At 38.5% G+C, this 23348-nt stretch overlaps 1 protein-coding gene across 4 annotated transcripts in view; it reads right to left on the bottom strand.

Moving 5' to 3' along the window:
• LOC140730957 (histone-lysine N-methyltransferase EHMT1-like) overlaps window positions 1-22474 on the bottom strand; it is a 188886-nt gene extending 166412 nt beyond the window's left edge. Inside the window, exons 1-2 of one of the 4 annotated variants that reach the window (XM_073052063.1) lie at window positions 22344-22426; window positions 12726-12898 (exon numbers count right to left, since the gene is read on the bottom strand). Coding sequence is in view for 1 of the 4 variants with exons in the window: in XM_073052060.1 (XP_072908161.1) it covers window positions 22344-22364 (21 nt within the window). In the remaining 3 variants the exon portion in view is untranslated. Of the gene's footprint in view, window positions 1-12725; window positions 12899-21958; window positions 22055-22343 lie in introns of those variants that run through there. The other 3 variants (XM_073052064.1, XM_073052060.1, XM_073052065.1) reach the window with 3 other exon arrangements.
• Window positions 22475-23348: the final 874 nt, after the last annotated feature.

The raw sequence follows: 23348 nt of genomic DNA, 5'->3' as shown, positions 1-23348 counted from the left end.
ATGGTGCCAGAGGATTGGCGTACTGCTCATGTAGTTCCATTGTTTAAAAAGGGTTCTAAGAGTAAACCTAGCGATTATAGGCCTGTCAGTTTGACATCAGTGGTGGGTAAATTAATGGAAAGTATTCTTAGAGATGGTATATATAATTATCTGGATAGACAGAGTCTGATTAGGAACAGTCAACATGGATTTGTGCATGGAAGGTCATGTTTGACAAATCTTATTGAATTTTTTGAAGAGGTTACGAGGAAAGTTGACGAGGGTAAAGCAGTGGATGTTGTCTATATGGACTTCAGTAAGGCCTTGGACAAGGTTCCGCATGCAAGGTTAGTTAGGAAGGTTCAATCGTTAGGTATTAATATTGAAGTAGTAAAATGGATTCAACAGTGGCTGGATGGGAGATGCCAGAGAGTAGTGGTGGATAACTGTTTGTCAGGTTGGAGGCCAGTGACTAGTGGTGTGCCTCAAGGATCTGTACTGGGTCCAATGTTGTTTGTCATATACATTAATGATCTGGATGATGGGGTGGTAAATTGGACTAGTAAGTATGCAGATGATACTAAGGTAGGTGGTGTTGTGGATAATGAAGTAGGTTTTCAAAGTTTGCAGAGAGATTTAGGCCAGTTAGAATAGTGGGCTGAGCGATGGCAGATGGAATTTAATGCTGATAAGTGTGAGGTGCTACATTTTGGTAGGAATAATCCAAATAGGACATACATGGCAAATGGTAGGGCATTGAAGAATGCAGTAGAACAGAGTGATCTAGGAATAATGGTGCATAGTTCCCTGAAGGTGGAATCTCATGTGGATAGGGTGGTGAAGACAGCTTTTGGTATGTTGGCCTTAATAAATCAGAGCATTGAGTATAGGAGTTGGGATGTAATGTTAAAATTGTACAAGGCATTGGTAAGGCCAAATTTGGAGTATTGTGTACAGTTCTGGTCACCGAATTATAGGAAAGATGTCAACAAAATAGAGAGAGTACAGAGAAGATTTACTAGAAATTTACCTGGGTTTCAGCACCTAAGTTACAGGGAAAGATTGAACAAGTTAGGTGTTTATTCTTTGGAGCATAGAAGGTTGAGGGGGGACTTGATAGAGGTATTTAAAATTATGAGGGGGATAGATAGAGTTGACATGGATAGGCTTTTTCCATTCAGAGTAGGGGAGATTCAAACAAGAGGACATGAGTTGAGACTTAGGGGGCAAAAGTTTAAGGATAACATGAGGGGGAATTTCTTTACTCAGAGAGTGGTAGCTGTGTGGAAAGAGCTTCCAGTAGAAGTGGTAGGGGCAGGTTCGGTATTGTCATTTAAAGCAAAATTGGATAGGTATATGGACAGGAAAGGAATGGAGGGTTATGGGCTGAGTGCAGGTCAGTGGGATTAGGTGAGACTAAGCGTTCAGCACGGATTAGAAGGGCCGAGATGGCCTGTTTCCGTGCTGTAATTGTTATATGGTTATATAATAAAGCGCTTAGAAAGAGGTGAAACACCATCGGTCATTGGAAAAGTGTTAGGCTACAGTCACTCAACAATCGGAACAATTTTAATGGAGCACGTGAAAGGCCCTGCCCCAATGAAAGCTACAATTATTACTAAGCAACGCAGTGGTTTAATTATTGAAATATGTATGTTTCTTAAGTGTTTTATATGCATAGAAAGGTAAAATATGTACTATATACTAAGAAAAACGTTTGACTAACTGACGCTAAATAATACCAGATGTACCTGTTCCGACTTCAAATCCGACTTAAAGATAGACTCAGGAATGGAATTCATTCATAACCCGGGGACTGCCTGTACTTTTAAGTCATTTCTAGATTACTTATGTAAATAGTTGTTATACTGCATTGTTTAGGGAATAGTGACAAGAAAAAATAGTCTGTACATACTCAAACAACGAGTGCTGGAGAGAGAACATCCGGGTTTTCCCGATCCGCGGTTGGTTGAATCCACACATGCGGAATCCGCGGATATGGAGGGCCGACTACCAACTTCACATGACACACATTTCAATGATGGGTTACTTATCAAGATGTCAATCTTCTAAAGCCATGTTACTTGTATAGCACTTTTACTACAGGACTACTGCATTACTGTTACTTCCTTCACCCATCCTGAGCATGTCAAATTCATTAACTTTGCCTGCAACATCCACCCTACCCTCAAATTTACTTGGTCTATCTCTGATACCTCTCTCCTTTCTCATTCTCTCTATATCCATCTCTGGAAACAGTCTCTTCTACATTGGTGAGACACGTTGTAAATTGGGTTACCACTTCAGCAAGCACCTCCACTCCATCTGCCAAAAGTGGAACTTCCCAGTGGCCAAACATTTTAATTCTGATTCCCACTCCAACAAATCGGTCCATGGCCTCTTCTTGCGCAATGATGAGGCCACCCTCACAGTAGAGGAGCAACACCACCTGGGTAACCAACCTGTATCAATTTCTCCTTCCAGTAAAAACATTTTTCCCTCCCCTTCCCCACTTCTTCAATTCCCCACTCTGGCCTCTTAACTCTACTCATCTCCCCCCAGTTCCCTTCTCCTTCCCTTTCTCCTATGGTCCACTCTGCTCTCCCATCAGATTCCTTCCTCTCCAGCTCTTTAACCTTTTAGCTAGTCCTCCTTCCCCTCCCCCACCTTTTTTATTGTGGTATCTTCCCCCTTCCTTTAGTCCTCAAGAAGGGTCTCAACCCAAATGACAATTATTTATTCATTTTCATAGATGTTGTCTGACCTGCTGAGTTCCTCCAGCATTTTGTATGTTGCTTTCAGTCTTTCAAGTTTCAATTCCTGGTATGTTTTCAACAATTTTTTTTAAACCTTTTCTATCTATTTTATTATTCTCTTAAACTCACCTTTCTTACCCTTTCTCTTTTGCTTTGGTAAAGTAATATGGCATTAATAAAAATTCCAGCCAACTTCATGAGTTAGGTTGATATTTCTGGAAGGATTGCTCAAACTAAACATTTAAAGAAATGTAGAATTGCTTGGGAAAAGGAGAGCCAGTTCTTCAAATCACATCCTAGCTTTCAAATTACTCCCTGACTTGCTTCATACCCATTCCTAATAATTCCCCCCAAAAATTTTCTGTACGCTATCAGGCCCTATGTTTTCTAATTCATTTGCTTTCAGTTTAAGATGGCGCTGGTGATGTCCAGCAACTACTTGTTGGCAGCAAAACTAAACACAGTAAACTACTAAATACCTTATTGATAATGATCAACACTAACAATGGAAAGGTTAGTGGCAGTTGTGACAAGTACAAGAAATGATTAAAAGTGGAGGCGAGCGGTAGTGGAGGCAGGGGAAAGGTAAGGTTGAGGCAATTGAAGGCGGAGGAGGGTTCGAAGCAGAGTCATGGTATCCCTGAGAGTGAGGCAAGTCTCAATATCAGATCGATTTCAGTACTGGGTCAAATTGGTACAGGCTGAATCGTGGCGGCAGGGTTCAGACCCCAGGGCAGTCTGAGAGCAAGGAATGATCAAAATTTGGACAATTTAAGTGCCGGGCCAGGTTGTGCCAAGGTGTTGAGACTGGAGACAAGGGGAGGGCTTTTTCTGCTTGCTGCTCTGTAAAGTTTACTCTGTGCTGAACTGAGGCAGAGGCATGTTCCAGTTGCAGTGATGCCTGGTTTCATGCCTGAAGTCTCACAATGTTTACTCAGCTTTGTGATGAATTGAGGCTGCGTCCTGCTCCAGCTGCAGTGATGCGCAGTTTTGCGTCTTTCGTAAAACTTCACTTCTGAAGCTATTTGCTTACTTTTATTCCTTATGCAATTTGCTTTGAACTTTGAACTTCAAATTTACCAATTTTTTCTGGTTTGCTGTTCAACCATCTCTTTTTGTGATTTGGCATCAAATATTCTTTTATTCCTCACTGAAGTGCATGGAGATGATCTATTGCATAAAAGATTCCCATTGTTCACAAAGGTAACGAAAGCTACGGGCAGCAAGCTAACATTTTGAATATTTCAGAAACTCTATGTTCCAGTGAAAGAAAACATAATCTACTCTATCCATGTGTTGCCACTTCCAATAAGGGCAGGAACATTGATGGACAGAAGAACCTTGGACTTGCACCCCAAGGTTCGTCCATACACTAATATTCCCAACCTTTACTTGAAATGTTTTATCAGAATTTGTCTTCCCAAAGTGGATTACCTCATGTTGGTCTGGATCAAATTCAGTCTGCTTCTACTCCACCAAACTCTGCAGCTGATCTGTGTTGTTAAGACAACCTTCTTCACCATCTATGAATCTACCAATTTTCATGTTGTCTGCATACTCACTAATTTGGTCAAGTTCATTCTTATTCAAGTAATTTATATATGTTATCAAAATATGAAATGCCCCAAAACAGAAATGCACAACTTGTTGGAGACTCAGTCAGAAAAATACCATTATCCTCTACGTCCTCTCATCAAAATGATAAATTTTATTTCTTGCATATTAACAAGTATAATTTACAAATACTCAACCACAATAAGAGATCTGAAATTAAAACATGATACAGATACTTAGGAAATCTAGCAGATTTCCAAAAAGCAATATTTTTCCAGTTGATGATATTCCATCAGACCTGAAAGTGAGAAACTAAGCATGCTTTAAATTGAGAAGGAGTGAACAAAGACAAGACCAAGAAATCTAAGTAATATTATTCTGTTGGTAACACAAAGTCTGCTGGAGGAACTCCTTCAGAAGTACACTTGCTGCTCAAGGTGCTACATCTCTTACAACCCAACTCTGGTGGTACGGTCATAAGTTATTTGTCTGGAGGAGATGCAAATAGAGGGAGATCAATGAGGGGGTGAGGGGGTCAAACTGCTGAAGGAACTCCATCTCTGAAAGGAAATGGGACAGTTTAGATTGGCACACTTCATCTGGACTGAAACATAAGAGATGAGATTGCCAGTATAAAGGAGTGAGGGAAAATGGTGTAGTAAGACCTGGGAAGCGCCAGATGGATTCAAGTGAGGAGGGGTGATTGGGGGGGGGGGGGGGTGGAGAATAGAAGATGATTAAGTGTGACAGAAACTGGGAGGCGATAAGTGGAGGCGATGTGGAAGCAACGGAGGGTCACAGATGATGGAATCTGATAATGAATTTGGAGCAGGGAACCAAATAAGGCAGGTGGGAACAATATAGCATGAGACCCAATGGGAGGCGTGTCTGAATGATGGGTAGACAGAATGGGTGGAGAAGGAGGAATAAACAGAGTGATGGTGGCTAGGGTGGTTATAAGTGGAACTGGATAAATCAAGAGGAGAGAGGAAAAAAGGGACGGAGAGGGAACACGTTACATGAAATTGCAAATTTCAAGGTTGATGCTATTGGGTTGTAGATTATGCAAATAAAATACAAGGTGCTGTTCCTCTTTTGGTACCTGCCAGTTTCTTCTAATCAAAAGTGTAGTCATGGACACTTGCATGAGCCACAACTATACGTGCCTTTTTGTTGCCTACATGGAGCAATTCATATTCCAATCCTACATGAGTAACACTCCCCAACTCTTTCTCTGCTACACCAACGGTTGTATTGGTGCCACTTCCTGCACCTATATGGAGCTCATCGATTTCATCAACTTTGCTACCAACTTTCATCCTACCCCAATTCACTTGGTCCATCTCCAATACCACTCAGCTCATTCTTGATCTCGCGCCTCCATCTCAGAAGGTAGAATTACCTACTGATACCTTTTACAAACTCACTGACTCTTGTAGCTACCTCAACTACACCTCCACTCACTCTGTTACTTGCAAGGGCACTATTTCCTTTGTCTCCAAAATAGATGAGGCTTTCCTTCTTTTTCAGGAAACGAGATGCCTGCTCCCATGACTGCTATTGATAGTCTGAGCATACATCTCCATTTCCTGCATTTTTTGCCCTCACCTTGCTCCCCCCAACCCCTTCCCCAGTCATAACATATAGAGAGCTTCCATAGCCTATGTATATCCTGCCACCAGACAGATCTTCCCCTCCCCTCACAGGAATCTGTCTCTTTGTGATTCCTCATCCACCTACTCCCTCCTCCCAGATATGTGCCTCTGTAACTGCAGAAAGTACCGTAATACCTGCCCCTACACCACCTCTCTCACCACAATCCAGTGCTCTATCACTACCAGGTGAGGCAGTTCTTCACATGTGAGCCCTGTGGTGTTACTAATGCATCCGGTGCTTCCATTATGGGCTCTTCTCCATTTGTGAAGGTGATGCAGGATAGGCAACTGCTTTACTGAGCACTTCTAATCATCCACTGTGCTAGCCAGTATCACCCATTGGCCAGCTATTTTAATTCTGCTTCTCATTCACACCCCAACATATAATCATCAGCCTCCTCCACTGCTAAGTTGAGGCTAAAGACAAATCAGAGGAAAATTAAGTCTCCAGTTTGATGGTATGAACACTTCATTCTCAAACTTCTTTGTCCTCGCAGCACCTGATCCCATCACTCTTTCTCTTCCCCTTCCCTTACCCTCTCCGTCTGCCCATCACCCACTCCCACTGGTTTCCTCCCTTTGCAGCATGTTCCAGCATCCTCTCCTACCAGATTCCATTTTCAAGCCTTTTTCACTTTCACCAATCACTATCCAGTTTCTGACATTATTCCCATGTTTCCACCGTCACTATCACCCTCTCATCTGTATCCACCTACAACTTTTCATCTCTTCTTCCTCCCTTCCCTCTGCCATCAATATACTAGCAAAAGCTCCTCTTTTTCCAGTCCAGATGAAAGGTCTTGATCTTAAATGTCAATTGTCCATTTCCTTTCATGAACGTTGACCAACATGTTGAACCACTCCAGCAATTTTATGTGCTGCTGCTCCTCTTGTTTGTGTTTAGTGTCATCTTGACAGTGAAGACTGAGGTCAGACAGATCAGTCTGGTAATGGGAAGGAAAATTAAAATGGTTAGCAACCAGCTTTTGATGGTCATGCCAGACCGAGAACAAATATTACACAAAGTGGTTGCCTTGTCAGCGTTTAGTCTCACCAATAGAGAAAGCCCTTGAGAGAAGGGATGTTTCACATCTAAAATTATACTTAACATACTTGATGCTCTAATGTCCTTGAGAACATGCGAAATTCAGCAGTCTGTACAACTTCCCAAAGCCTCCTTAACCAATTCAAAATAGACAACTAGCAAGACAAAATTTAGCAAAAAGACAGGATAAAGAGAACTAAGTAATGTCAGCAAGCCAGGCAATGGTGTGAGTGGGGTCATGATAAGTATTTGGTGCAGAATAACTTGGTTTGCCCAAGATGACAAAGACAGCTTAAGGAACAATGCACAATTATGCATCAAGAGAAAGAACAGAAATCTGAGTGGATCAGAATAAAAATCAAGCAAGAGAGTTGACTTATGAAAACATACAAGATCCTGTGGGATAATACTGGAGTAAATATTGAGATGTTTCCATTAGGGGACATATAAGATGAGGGGCAATTACTGCAAATGGTGGCAAGTCTCTAGAAATTTCTACCCCAGAGAGTTGTTAAGGCTACAGAATTGAAGTTATTGTAAGACATATATATATGTGTATAAAGATGAGGGAATTTAAATTATGAGGAACCTACAAAGAAGAGGAGCTGGGGTCTCTCATAATAATATTGAATGGCTGGGTAGGCTTCAGGCTCTGTGACCCTCTATTTTTCAGAGTAATTGGGAAAATTAGGAGAGAAACTATGGTTAAAGATTCCAAAAGAAACAAAATGGAGCACTGAGCATAAATAAGAGTTAAGAAAAGGGGAGAAGCACAAGGGGAATTAGTGAAATTAAGAGTTGCTAAATGAAAAAGTGGGGGACAAAATAAATAATCACAAGAGCAAAAATGAAAAAAGCATGAAGGACACAAGTATAAAAAGATATTTACAAACTGGAAATGACAGGTTGTATCAAGTGCATGCAGCGCAATAAGAGATAACAAGGAAAAGATAGAAAGGAGCAAAAATACATGCTAAAATGAAATAAAGATCATGGCAATGGAGAAAAGTTATAGGCAAGAGAAAACACAATGAAGAAAATGAATCCTACATTTAACAGAAGAGAAATGAAAGCAGTTCAACACTCCTCCACATAATGGCTACTTCGATCAATGCACCTGTCACAGGTAGACTGGCGAGGTTAAGAACAATGAGGTTTATTTCTCATACTGGTTCATTCACTACCTGTCACTTATGAGATGCTACCATGCTCTTACCAAGTCATCCATCCAGAGTACAATCTTGAGAACCTACTCATTCCATTCACCCTTGGCTTCTTCCAATTCTTATTCAACATGTAAAACACTGATTCAGCAGCTGAGAGAGGATGGTATGTGATAACCAGGAAGTAATTTTGCTCGTTTGAATTAATGCCAGGACATTTCACGACATCTCAAATTAATGTTAATAATTTCCAGAGCTAATGCTGCCATCATAGCATGTCTAAGGATTACGATTAAATCTGTCATATTGCCTTAAGGTACAATTTTGAGTATTCAGATTCATATTCATTTCCACTCAGTGGCCACTTTATTAGGTACACCTGTACACCTACTGTTAATGCAAAAATCTAATCAGCCAATCCTGTGGCAGCAACTCAATGCATTAAAGCATACAGACTTTATCAAGAGGGTCAGTTTTTGCTCAAACCAAACATTAGAAAGGGGAAGACATATAATCTAAGTGTCCTTGACCATGGAATGATTGTTGGTATCAGATGGGTGGTTTGAGTTTCTCAAAAACTGCTGATCTCCTGGGATTTTCATGCACATCAGTCTCTAGAGGGGTTCCCAATCTTTTTTTATTCCATGGACCAATACCATTAAGCATGGAGTACATGGACCCCAGGTTGGGAACCCCTGCTCTAGAGTTTACAGAGAATGGTGTGAAAAACAAAAAAAAAATCCAGTGAGTGGCAGGACTGTGGGAGAAATTGCCTTGATAATGAGGAGAAAGGCCAGACTGGTTCGAACTGACAGGAAGGCGACAATAACTCAAATAAACACTCTTTACAACAGAGGTGTGCAGAAGAGCATCTCTGAACCTACATCAAACTTTGAAGTGGATGGGCAACAGCAGCAGAAGACCACGAACATAAACTCAGTGGCCACTTTATTAGATCCAGGAAGTACCTAATAACTAGCCACCAAGTGTATTTATTACATGTACATCGAAACATACAGAAAAATGCATTGTTTCCGTTAACAAACAACACAACCTAAGGATGTGCTGGGGGCAGCTTGCAAACATTGCCATATTGGACAGCTTTCCCAACAAATCCTCAATATTTGTGAGGAGGACTTTGCAATGTCTGCTAAGCTAGAAGCAATTTTGATATTCCAAATTTAGTACCTCATGGTGGCAGGCAATCTGTCTTCCTTTATTCTTTTCATTTCATTGCAGCAGTAATGTAGTTATTAAGTGTCTTGATAAGAAATTACAGAGTCAGATTGCTCTACAAGTATTTAGATAGACAGGGTCTTATTAAGGAGAGTCAATACGGCTTTATGCGTGGTAGGTCATGTTTAACAAATCTATTAGAGTTTTTCGAGGAGGTTACAAGGGAAGTGGATGAAGGGAAGGCAGTGGATGTTGTCTGCATGGACTTCAGTAAGGCCTTTGACAAGGTCCCGCATGGGAGGTTAGTTAGGAAGATTCAGTCGCTAGGAATACATGGTGAGGTAGTAAATTAGATTAGACATTGGCTCAATAGGAGAAGTCAGAGAGTGGTAGTGGAGGATTACTTCTGAGTGGAGGCCTGTGACTAGTGGTATGCCACAGGGATCAGTGCTGGGTCCATTGTTATTTGTCATCTATATCAATGATCTGGATGATAATGTAGTAAATTGGATCAGCAAATTTGCTGATGATACAAAGATTGGAGGTGTAGTGGACAGTGAGGAAGGTTTTCAAAGCTTGCAGAGGGATTTGGACCAGCTGGAAAAATGGGCTGAAAAATGGCAGATGGAGTTTAATACAGACAAGTGTGAGGTGTTGCACTTTGGAAGGAAAAAACAAGGTAGAACATACAAGGTAAATGGTAGGGCACTGAGGAGTGCAGTAGAATAGAGGGATCTGGGAATACAGATACAAAATTTCCTGAGAGTGGCTTCACAGGTAGATAGGGTAGTAAAGAGATCTTTTGGTACATTAGCCTTTAAAAATCAAAGTATTGAGTATAACAGCTGGATTGTTATGGTGAGGTCGAATTTGGAGTATTGTGTGCAGTTTCGGTCACCCAATTACAGGAAGGATATTAGTTAGGTTGAAAGAGTGCAGAGAAGGTTTACAAGGATGTTGCCGGGACTTGAGAAACTGAGTTACAGAGAAAGGTTGAATAGATTAGGACTTTATTCCCTGGAGCATAGAAGAATGAGGGGAGATTTGATAGAGGTATATAAAATTATGATGGGTATAGATAGAGTGAATGCAAGCAGGCTTTTTCCACTGAGGCTAGCGGAGAAAAAAAAACTAGAGGACATGGGTTAAGGGTGAAGGGGGAAAAGTTTAAAGGGAACATTGGGGGGGGCTTCTTCACACAGAGAGTGGTGGGAGTGTGGAATGAGCTGCCAGATGAAGTGGTACTCATCTTTTAACATTTAAGAAAAACTTGGACAGGTACATGGATGAGAGGGATATGGTCCAGGTGCAGGTCAGTGGCACTAGGCAGAAAAATGGTTCGGCGCAGCCAAGAAGGGCGAAAAGGCCTGTTTCTGTGCTGTAATGTTCTATGGTTAACCTGGAGTCACAAATACAGGCCATCCCTAAGTTACAAACCCCAATTTACTGATACCCCCTACATACAATGAATAAATATTATTAAATTTGGAAGTCTGGTGTACATTCCTACAAAAGACAAAGCAGTTTTCTCTCTTTTTCTTCAAAATTTTAGTAATTGCTCTTTCATATCTGTCCTATATGCTTGTAATGCACTACAGTACTATAGAGGTAAGATTACTATAATCGAGTCATTTTGGGTAAATCAACTTATGCACATGTTAAATTGAATCTATTCATTACCCAGGGATGGCCCATAGCCCAGTCTTGGCAAAGATGGCAGGAATTTTCTCCCTCAAATCTAAGGACATCAAGGGGATAACATTCCAATAGCTTGAATGGCTTACAGAAAAACAGTTGTGATTGATGAAGCTCAATCCCAGTACATCACTCGGAGTTCTTCAACCATCTTTAAACATGGTTTAAACATCTTTAACCATCTTTGAGCAATGACCTTCCTTCAAATATATATTCAGAATTGAGGATGATAATTGCAAACTTCATTAATAAATGAACCAGTCCATGCCTTTCGACAGCAAAGTGTAGACATGTACTAATAAATGGCAGGTAAGTTGAGGCAATAAATGCCAACCTTGGCAGCAATGCCCAGATCCCAGTAAATTGGAAAAAAAAGGAATTCTAAATAAAAAGCATGCAATGCAAATATCCTAATCTATAGGTGCTTAGCAATAACTTCAAAGAAATTGGCCCTTAGAGATAAATCAGCTGCCCTCTGCAGATGATCTATGACATTCAGCAGGAATGTTATCAGCCTGACTAAATACTCAACCATACTTAAAACTGAAAACAAGTGAAATGCACTTAACTTATTTAAGTCAAATTAAATGCACTTTCAAAATATTTTACCACAATAATAAGACCATAAGACATCAGGAGCAGAATTAGGCCATTTGGCCCACTGAGTGTGATCCATTTCCCGCTCAACCCCATTCTTCTTCCTTCTCCCACTCACAGGTTTTCACACTGACTAATCAAGAACGTAACAACCTTCTCTTTAAATATATTCAATGACTTGGCCCCCTCAGTCGTACATGGCAATGAATTCCACAGATTCACCACCCTCTGGCTAAAGAAATTCCTCATCTCTGTTCTAAATGGACGTCCCTGTGCTTTGAGCCTATGCCCCAACATCTTCCCAACCACTAAGGTCAGACTAATTGGCATATAATTTCCCTTCTTCTGCCTCATTCCCTTCCTGGAGAGTGGAGTGACATTTGCAATTTTCCAGTCCTCTGGAATCATGCTAGAATCTGATTCTTGAAAGGTCATTACTAATGCCTCCAGAACCTTTTCAGCTACCTCTTTTAGAACCCTGGGATGTAGTCCATCCGGTCCAGATGACTTATCTACTTTGACATTTCAGTTTCCCAAGCACCATCTCCCTGGTAATAGCAATTGCACTCACTTCTGTCCCTTGACACTCTCCAACATCCAGCATACTACTAGTGAAATACAGACTGAGACATCAGAAATCATGAAAAGCTATTAACCTTAAACTAAATAATAACTATATATCTAAGTGCAATTTTGGGTGATTCTTGCAGTGTTTTGAAGTGTGAGTGGTGCATAACAAAGTTGAGGTCCACATTAAACCATTCATTCTGTGAAGACTGCAACAGCACAACATATGGAGATCCAAGATATTACAGACAGATATTTCCAAATTTCTATATTTAACTGCACAAATGCATTTAATCAGATGCTGATACCAGTTTTACAGAAAACAATGATGGGAAAATCTAAAAGCTTCATGAGTATAATTGCAAATTACAAGCCCAGAAATTATCTTAGGCTGCTTGGGCCAATCACATAATATATTCGAAGCTATGAAAATTGGAGTTCTATTGATTTCAATTAAACTGAATTTCAGAAGTTGAGTACAGCACAAAATCACTATGATACTGCACATACAACACAAGCAACTGAATTTATAACTCACATGTCATTAAAATCTCAGATGGTAATGAGGAGGCGTATAGGAGTGAGATAGATCAACTGATTGAATGGTATCACAACAATCTCACACTCAACGTCAGCAAAACCAAGGAATTGATTGTGGACTTCAGGAAGGGGAAGTTTCTGCTGTTTAGTAGTCTATCAAATTTCAAATATCTAAAAAAACACAAAAAAATTTATTTAAGCTATCAATTGAGCTAAGATATGAATGCTTGAGTATTTATAAACACATTCATACTGCAAGCGTAACAACTCATTTTTGCTTTGGATTACATTTATAAGGCAGCAATAATGTAACATACAATGCATGAGTTACCAAAGCTATCGCTACAGCTTATCCAAATATAGTTAGGTAAAATATAACCCAGTTAGTAAGTCATCAAGTATTTAGACCAAGGGCCTACTGTCTGACTACTGAATGTTTCTAGCATTTTCTCTTTGTAACCATTTGGTTGTTTAGTTGGATAATCATATTCAAAGTTGTAAACTCCAAGATGTTTCCAATAAACTACCATGCTTTGAGGACCATGATTATCATTCATTAATTCAATGGGCAATGTTAACTGAGTTTATGATGTACAAAACATCTGTAAAAGAATTTTAAGAAATTTCTGGATGAACAATTTATGTAAGCCATTGAAAATATATTTGCCTGGGTGTTTAGCTTCAACATTCAGTTTTCCATTTCCTTTATCAACTTACTCTTGCCTCTATTTCCTAAACCTAAAGGAAATTACACATACATAAATGGTCATTTAAGATTAGTTGTCTAAAACTCTTAAAACATGTTAACCATTCGTACTCTTCCCATTTTCATTTTAATTCAGGCCCCAATTTGAAGAGTTCATTTGAACAACATACTATTTTACAAATTTAAGTTATGACAGACAACTCTTCTAGGAACATTTAGATCACAATATCTAAATTACAAAACATAATAGCAGAACGAGGCCATTTGTTTCCTCTTGCGTACTCCACCATTCAATTACTCTGCAGCTGATCTTCTGCCTCAGTGTCACATGCCCAGACTAACCTAGAATCCTTCAAGATATACAAAGACTGTCACTTCTAGAAATTTTAAGCTAGGAAAGCATCATCCCACATCTACTTTTTTTTTAAAAAAACACTCCTTCCTCCCACCTTTCTGTATTAGCTATTCCTTTCTTTCTTCCCAGTTGGAATGAAGCGTCATGACTTAAAACATCAATTGTCCATTTCCAACTTTAGATGCTGCCTGTCAAATGTCCATTTCCTTCTTTGGATGCTGCTGCCTGATCTGCCGAGTTCCTCCAGCACTGTGTTGTTCCAGATCTCTGGCACCTGCAGTTTACGGTATCTATTTCATTAAGACTCTTTAGAATTGTGTACGTTTAGATGGGAATCTCTCTCATTCAACTGAACTCAGGAAGGAATACTTAGCTTGCTTAACCATTCTATATGACATACACACCACTGCAGCAATCATCTTGCTTAATCTTTAATATATACCTTCAATCAAAATTATATCCTTCCTTAAGAGTGACCAGCTCCTACAAGTAATATTCAAGATCCAATGTCACTAGGGCTTTTGATGTTGAAGCATGACATCTGTGTTCTTTTCTGCAAATTATCTTGCAATAAATCATAGATGCCTTCCTAATTGTTTACTGTATCTGCACATTAGCTTTCAGCAATTCATTTAAGGACAACGCAGTTTCTCTGAACAACTTTCAAACTTGCATTCTTTTAAAATTCTATTTTTATAAACAAAGTGAATGACCTCATTTTTCTACATTATATTCCATGTCTTTACCCATTCATTTAACCTTCATGATATACCTCCACAACCTTCTCACAATCCATGTTGCCACCCAGCATTGTATCATTAGCAGAGATACACTGCCCTGGTCTTTTCAAACAAATCATTGATAAGAGTTTGTGAACACTCTAGGCTCCAGCACTGAGTGCCAAAACATCCTATGAGTTATTTTCTCCCCATTTTAAAAATACATGTTTATTTCCCATCTTTACCCATTAACCAATCTTTAATCTACAATAGTAATCACCCCAATATCAACTGACATAATTTTGTTTAATAATCTGAGTTTGCCAAAGACCTTCATAATGGCCAAATATACATTAATTGGTTCACCTGTATATATTCTGTTGTTACAACCCCTGAAATCTCGTCAATTCATCAAACAGATTTCTCCTCCATAACTGTACGTTGACTCTATCCAAGTCTATTATCTTCAAGTGCCAGTTACCAGTTCCTCAAATGACAAACTTCAGCATTTTCTCTACTGTTTCTGTCTCTTTTACTCCTTTTTCTATGTTCCATTCTGGGAACCATTCTAGAATTTGAATTTTATGACAATCAGTGTATATCTACTACCACTTCTTTCAAAATCCTAGATTGCAGATTATCAGAATCTTTTTTGCCTCAGTCCTAGCCAAAAATTATTTTTTGGGGAAAATTGATAAGGTTAATTTCTTTGAGCTCCTCATTCCAAGAGGTCTGATGTGTCTCCTTCAACAAAAACAGATAATACTTAACTGCTCTTTCTTTATTTCTCAATATAATTTTTCCAGCTCAGTACAAAAGGAAACTCTATATTCACTTCAAGTAACTCAGAAAAACTGGTGGCTCCCAAGGCAAGAATCACATTCTTCTTCTGAACTTTTGTCCATCATTTGCTTTTGATTTTAAGTTTTGTTTATGTTTTTCACTACACTGGTAGTTTGCTTTCTCCTTTTTTGATGCTTTGGTTCTTCTTGGTTAAAAATTGAAATTTCCCCCATCCTCAGGCTCACTACTTTTTTGGCAATAAAGGCCTTTTCTTTTGACCTAATACTATTGTTAGCTTCCTGATAGTCAAGGCAACACAACATTTCCTGTATTTATTTTGTTGCCATATAAAGAGTATATGTGTGTGTGTAAATTTAAATATTGTTTTCCTTTGCTTGCTTATTATCCAATATTTTAATAAAAGATTAAAAAACCTCGGCCAACTCACAACTTCATGATTTTATAATTTCATTTATTTAGATTTAAGACTCTGATTTCAGATTGAACCAAATTATCTTCAAATTTTATCTAAAGTTCTTCCATTGTTCCCTGAAAGCCCCTTAATTAGTGGATCACTGATTAACAATTTCTCATTCCACACTACTGATCTGAAATTGTTGGCTCTTCAACATACTGTTCTAAAAAAAAGGAATTCATCTTATTCCTCTATATTCTCTATCAAGTCATCCTTCACACTATCATTGCCAATTTAGTTTACCAAGTCTATATCCAAAGTCTTTGAAATTATAATGACCCAGGTATGTGCCTCGTCAATTTCCTGATTTATACCATGCATTTGTCTTTTATCGTCTCTTAATTCCATGAAGTCTCATTCACTTTTTAATTTCCCAAGTTAAGATCCTCCCTCTCTAATACATTCATGCCATTCTTTAGTACTGGGCTACCACACCACAATTTCCATTTTGCTTCACTTCTGAAAGTCAGTATTCAAAAATATTTAATTTACCAATCTGGTCACTTCGATTATTAGATTGTAAACATTAATTTCTGTTTTGTGCCACTAATTCATGTATTTTGCAACAAACATTGCAAGTACTCAGTTAGAACCTTCAACATTGTCTATTTCTATTTTTCTAGATCTAAATCCAATTCCTTTCATGTTTTTATGCACTATTTCCTCCCAATAAAACTCTGGCTATCATTTTGCTACCCTGCACTATCACTTTGGCTTTTCTCTTAGAAACTTCCTATACCTTCCCTCTTCCAGAAGATTAGATAAATGACCAAGGCTATCTTCTACAGCACTAAAAGCAAATTCAGAGTATTATACTCCAAACATCAGAGTCTATATTCTGCACTGACTTATTAAAAAAAACTTGCAGTATTATACAGCATGATTAACAGGACATTTTTATTCTTTCTTCATAAGCAACTCCAGTATAACTCCCCCTTTTGGTTGAGATGGTGTTTACAAGAATACTTTTTTGAGATAACTTCTCTGTAGATACCGCCATTTTGTTTTCCAAGCTGCTGCAAACATAAACACTATTCCTAGGTTGATACATCTAAAAGCACTATAAGCAAGATATTACTTAAATATGGTTCACTTAAATCAAAATTATGAAAACCAAAGAAAGGTGAAAATTAATTAAAAAGTGCACAAAACTGAAGGAAAGCAATGACAGCAAGACATCTCAGCAATGAGTTCTGATATCAAATCAGACTCTTTCAGATGCTTAGTTCTAAAATTGAAAAACAGATGCCAAGAGTAAAGCACAAAAACAATTCCTCAACACTGAATTCAAAACATAATGATTCATATTTGGTCTTTGAAGAAATAAGGCACTTTAACCCATTAACAAAATTTGCCAATAAACCATTTTTCACTTTAGAGTCCAAAATCTAAACCTAAATGTTCTTTGGTAGGCATTTAAATATAGCAAAAATGGGTGCCATGGTAGCATAGCAGTTAGTACAACACTATTATAGCTTGGAGTTCAGTCCTGGATCTTCTGTGGAATGCGTAGGTTTTCGACGCGTACTCCAATTTCCTCCCGTAGTCCAAGGATATAACGGTTAGTAGATTAATTGGTCACTGTAAATAAACATCTGAAAGAGTCTAATATGTTAACAAAGCTCATTGTTGAGATGTCTTGTTGTCATTGCTTTCCTTCAATTATTGTTTTTGCACATTTTTAAATTAATTTTTACCTTGCTTTGGTTTGCATACGTTGATAGAAGTGAACTACATTTAAATAATGTCTTACTCATAGTGCTTTTGGATTTTGCACTTGAATAAGGGGTTGTTAGGGATTGCTGGGCAGCGCAGTTTGAAGACCCAGAAGGAGCCTATTCCACACTGTATCTCTAAAATAAAAATAAACCAGCTGAAAACAGTAAAATGATGCTCAATGCTGCACCAAGTATGGTTGTTAAATTTAGAAAACATTCCATATTATTGTACAGAATATTCAAAACTGAAATGCCAGTTTTGAATAAAACTTTTAACAATAGACAATTCCTTATCATGTACATAGATACTTAAAATTTAAACATATATGTTTCAAGCAAATACTACATGGTTCAGTTTGCACATTCTCTCATTGTGGAATTTTATGGTTATGCAGTTATATGTCCAGTTTCCTCCCATGTTCCAAAGATATGCTGATAGATTATATGGCTCCTTTAAATGCCAGAAGATTTAACGGGGGATGCTGACCATTTAAGAGACTAAGCTGTAGGGCTACAGGGGAAGCGAGACTAATGAAATTGAGCAAGGACCCAAAAGCTAAATGATCTCCTGTTTGTTACTGGTTAAGTATTTTGATCAAAGCAACTATACAACAAACCCATAATCTATCAACCAAGAATACAAATTAAGGATGACCACAAACACCACCAGGTTATCATTCTGATTTTGAAAGTGCTCCCCACAAATCCAATGATCCTACTGTACAAATCAAGTAAATCAAAGTTTCCAAGTATATGGATTTCCCCAGCAATGTCTTTTGCTAAAAAAATCAACAAATCCGTTCACAAGAAACATGTTGCTAAACACCAAAATGTTTTTATCCTAAAATCTTTAACTTATGTTTAATGAAATAAAACAGAAACATCAACTTTACTAGAAGACATGACCATTGAGACTAATGAGACTACTCAACCTGAAAGAAAAACTTAATAGATTTAAACAAATCGGAGTCTTAATCAGGCAAAATTCTGATAACTTCAGCTTTACAGACATATCTTATAAATATATTAAAAAATCTAAATGCTATATTTCATTGTTTGCCCTTCAGTCAATGGTTTTGTGACTTTTCGATAAAGTGGTATTCATAGTCCATTTCTTGTATGGCTTATAAAATTAATTATTGTTTAAAAATGTTCATATCAATCTACAATAAAACAAATTTAATTTCTGAAGCCATATTTAATGGTATTCTTGCCATCAAATATAGTTTCAGTCTTTGACCAAGAAACACTGAAGTCCTAGATGACACATAAAGATCATTCATTACACATTGTTTATCAAGCTACTGTTCAAAATGTCATTTTGGATCACATTCTCCATCTATTTTGCCAATCTGTACAACATATGTTCTCAGAACTACTGGCAAATGGGTTTCAGCAAAATGGCTAAGTGAGCTTCATCTTAAATGACAACATCTTGGTAGAAAGTTTATTTCACCAGTTATATTCAGTAGATACAATCATGTCTTTAATAGATGGCTGATGAGTTGCAAGAGACAACTGTATTTCACACAAATTCTCAACAATTTAACATTTTGAAATGGTGCAACAAAGTACACTATATGCCTTACAGAAAGTTGAATTAATAGCAACTAAAAGGCTGGCATTGTCCCACTTCACCAATCCAGTAAGGTACCAGAAGAATACACCTAAAACTCACTAGAACATTGCAACCACAGCAGGTGAAGAATTTGGGAAGAAATAAGTTCAAATTACTCAACTAACGATAATATTTTTCTAGTTGTGTTTGATCAACTACATCTAAATACAGTGTATAAGCCAACTCTTCAACCCCCCCTATTGGTTCAGTTACAGCATTCTGAGCATGCTCATTGGATATAAATTCACTGCAGATTCAGCCATTTCATGGTCCAAGCTGCTGGCAGACATGAAGGCCTGCCATTTGGAATCTAATACACTGCACTATTTTGAATCTTTTTTTAATTTTAAAAAGCATCTTTAATTGATTTTATATCAACAAATTCAGGATCTTAAGTCCAAAATTTTCCAGTTAATTTAACAAATGAAAATATAATTGTAAATTAAGATCTTAATACAGTCTATATATTTGCACTACAATGCTTCATACAATTTTGAAACCCAACGTCTTATTCAGATCTCTCATCCTACCAAGATAAACCATGTTAATTCACTGCTAAAATCATCTGGTCCAATGTAAATACCCTGTATCAGCATTTTAATACAGAATAGTAACTGAATTCAGTGTAAATACAAATTGGACGACATCAACGAATGTGGTGCAACAGATTAAGTAGAAGCATCATTTAAACAAAGCAAAGCAAAAACAATGAAGAATCTAGACGTACTTCATTTACAGTTTTATCTCACATACAGAGAAAGATCAATGGCACCTCAAAGGCCAAGGTGCAGGCAAATGACATCATGAAGTTTACTTCTATATTAGAATTCAGAAAAAAATGAACACAAATTCACATTATGGATTAACACAATTTATCTAGTTACCAGGTTTTATTCCATAACTAAGTAGAGCTACATTGTTCTCTTTGTTCCTGTACATGTAAAAGAAAAATTATACATTACTTTAAAACACCCTAGCTTATTTTAAGAATCTTTTACTCTGCAGACTCAACTGAAAAAAATTAGACAATTGCCTGAAACAATGGTCACAGTAGTTCACATGGTTGAGTTAACTAGGTGAAATGGTTGGATGTCAGTAAATTACTCAAAACAATTGAGGTTCTGTTAACTAGGTAAAAGATAATCTCTAATCCTGCATCAGCAGCTAAAATTTGTCCACCAGATAGGGTTACCAGTTTAAAAGGCATAGTAATGTCCCAGCCTTCAACAAGATCTTATATCTTTATTTCTAGTCCTGAGTAACCCCAAAAAATAATTATACTTGTCACTGCGCACACTCATATAGCCATCAATAAGTATCCTATATTAATGGAATGCCAACTCCAATTTACTCAGAAACACTTAAAACTTAACCTAGATAGCATTTAACTGACAACATAAAAGAAAGGCTCAACATTTACCAAAAGTACAATGCTACATGCCCAAGCCAATACATCCTTTTCTTTCAGTTCTGAAAAATAAACTCCTCTGGTTAATCAAAAAGAGTGGATGAAGAAGAAGAACAAATATGTATTAACGTCCAAATGTATGCCAACTGACTCCCAGTTGCTACCGATTTTCATAAGTAAACCCAATTATAGCTACAGAAATAATTGACATCTTTATCAGTTTTGATGATTTGTTTCTATCAGTTGAAGGACTCAGTCAAAAATCAGTAACAAAAAAATGAGACTTCAACAATCTTGCTTAGTCTGATTTTTATCCTATATGAATATCAAAAATAATATTTTGTTAAAATATTTTTACCACTTTGCCATTTTCTTGCAGTACAACTTAAGATTCTAGTGGTTCACCATGTTAAAAAACTATAAAGTGCTGCATTTTTATGCAGATTAAGAATGCAAACTTTAACAAATTTGTAAACAGCCAAAAGGGAAGCAAATTCTATATGAAATACAAATGTTCCTGGCTCAACAACTGTTTAACCACCACCAAAAAATGTAATTTTCTGATCCAGTATCAGAATCCAATGCTATGCCATATTCCAAAGGACCTCAACTTTAGACTGATTGATGACAAGAAAGTGAATTGCTGAAAAAAACATTTTGGCATGAACAAGAAAACAAACCTAAGAATAAAAGGATTAGAAGACAAGGTGCTAAAACCCCAGAATCAGGTACATGGATCCCCTCCTATATTCATTCTTATAACTATTGTCAAATGAGCAAAAGCTCAAAGGAAATTCAGTACTGAAGATCATCAATTTATAACAAGCAAACACAAGATCTATAACATGTCGTGTTGGTAAAATTTCCTCTGACGTCCACTTGCAACACAATAAGCTATTCAAGCAGACTTGAGAACTCAGTAGAGCAGATCACAACACACCTTAAACCAATTTAATGTACCACTAGATTATGAAAAACAATCTTAAGACACCTCAAGAGAGCTAATCCACTCCAGACTGAGCACAACCCAACAACAACAAAAAATGTCTTTTAATCTAGATTGGAGGAAGAAGCTGGTTTTGGGAAAAAGAAATTCTTTTACACATTAATCGCCATAGTGTAAACAAATAAAACTACAAAAAGTACAGCAATGCGCGGACTGGGCAATAGACCACTATTTCAGCGTGCAGAAACTGAATTTCGTAGGGGTTTCTTGTTGACCATTGGGAAAGGTGTCGGTCCATCCATCCTCCATGTTCCGCTTCCCCAACAACCACTCGCCCCCACACAAAAATCATCACCTTTCCTCTCAATGTGATGGCAACTATCGGGCAGACTCATACCTCAGAGGCAAGAACGCACTCTTCTCACTCAATGGTGAGGTATTTCTGCATTTTTTTCCCTAGCTAATGCTCTCTTTCTCCCCCTACACGCTTCCCAGTCGCCTACCCAAACAAAAATCTCCTCAGGCGCCTCGACATTGGAGTCAGACTTGCGTTCCCTCTATTAACCACCGCCCGGGACCCAGCCTGCCGGTTGCGCTGCGTGTCCGCATACGCCGAGTACGTATTCGTTATTCAGGGTGCGGGGCCGCCGCCTCCGGCCAACAGGCCACCCCCTCAGCCTATTTTTTTACGCGCACACAGACACACAAAGCGCCAACTTTTAATTAAAACAAAACCCGATCTGCCGGCTGGTATTTTCCAGCTACAAGGCGGCGCACTCCGAGCCCGGGGCCTCCGCCCCGTAAGAAAATACCCGGCGGCGGCGTTTGCAAGTGGGGGCGGGGGTAAGGGGAAAGGGTGCCGGGTTGGAGGGAAAAGTTGGTCGTTACCTCAGAATCCGGCGAAGCCATGGCTCCAGGCTGCGCGCAGCTGACGCAGCGCCCGCCGCGTGACGTCACCCCGGGAGCCGGGGCTCTTTGCTCGCGCGTGTGTGTGAGTGTGAGTGCGCGCCTATGTGTCTATGGCTATTGCACGCTCAGGTATTGCAGAGCACCGAAATCACCACCCTCCTCCTCGCCCTTGTATGTGCTCGAGTGGCTGCTGCACACTCTTCCATTGAAAAGAATGCAGTCGTGTCCCCCACCGCCCAACACGCACATAAAACACTTCTCCAGGGTAGGCATACATCGAAGATCTCACAATCAACAGCATGCACATACAGTACAGTGGATTCCAGTTAATTGGGATACATCAGCAACCAGTACGTTTTGGCCCAATTAAGTGGCTGCCCCAATTAGTTGAACACCTACAGAAATAGTTAAAAAGGTATAAATAGACAAACTGAGTAACACTAGGAGATCTGCAGATGCTGGAAATTCAAGCAACACACACAAAATGCTGGTGGAACACAGCAGGCATCTATAGGAAGAAGTATAGTCTACGTTTCGGGCCGAGACCCTTCATCAGGACTGAGTAACAAATTATTTATTTGAATGAAATATGGAACAAATTAGAACACTGCCAATAGTACTGCAGTATTGTAAAACAGTGTATTAGTTCCCAACAGTTAACATCGGAGCAATTCTTCCAATATACGCAACAAACAAATTCAGTGCGGATAATGGACTTACACAAAATGCTGGAGGAACTCAGCGGGTCAAACAGGAACAATGGAAACAGTCAATATTCCAGGCTAAGATCCATCTTTCAGGACCACAACGTTGACAGTTTGTTCATTTCTGTGGGTGCCATCTTGACCTGTTGAGTTCCTCCAGCATTTTGTGCGTTGCTTTGGATTTCCAGCATCTGTAGGTAATGGACTGCCTTCATACAGTGCGATCAATGACTGCATCTTCCAAATCTTCATGTTCATTGAAGCATTCAAGATGATTGTC

Source organism: Hemitrygon akajei, chromosome 7 (assembly GCF_048418815.1).
Source record: "Hemitrygon akajei chromosome 7, sHemAka1.3, whole genome shotgun sequence".
Lineage (NCBI taxonomy): Eukaryota > Metazoa > Chordata > Chondrichthyes > Myliobatiformes > Dasyatidae > Hemitrygon > Hemitrygon akajei.
Note: the sequence above shows the minus strand (reverse complement) of the source record. Positions and strands in the feature narration are given on the sequence as shown.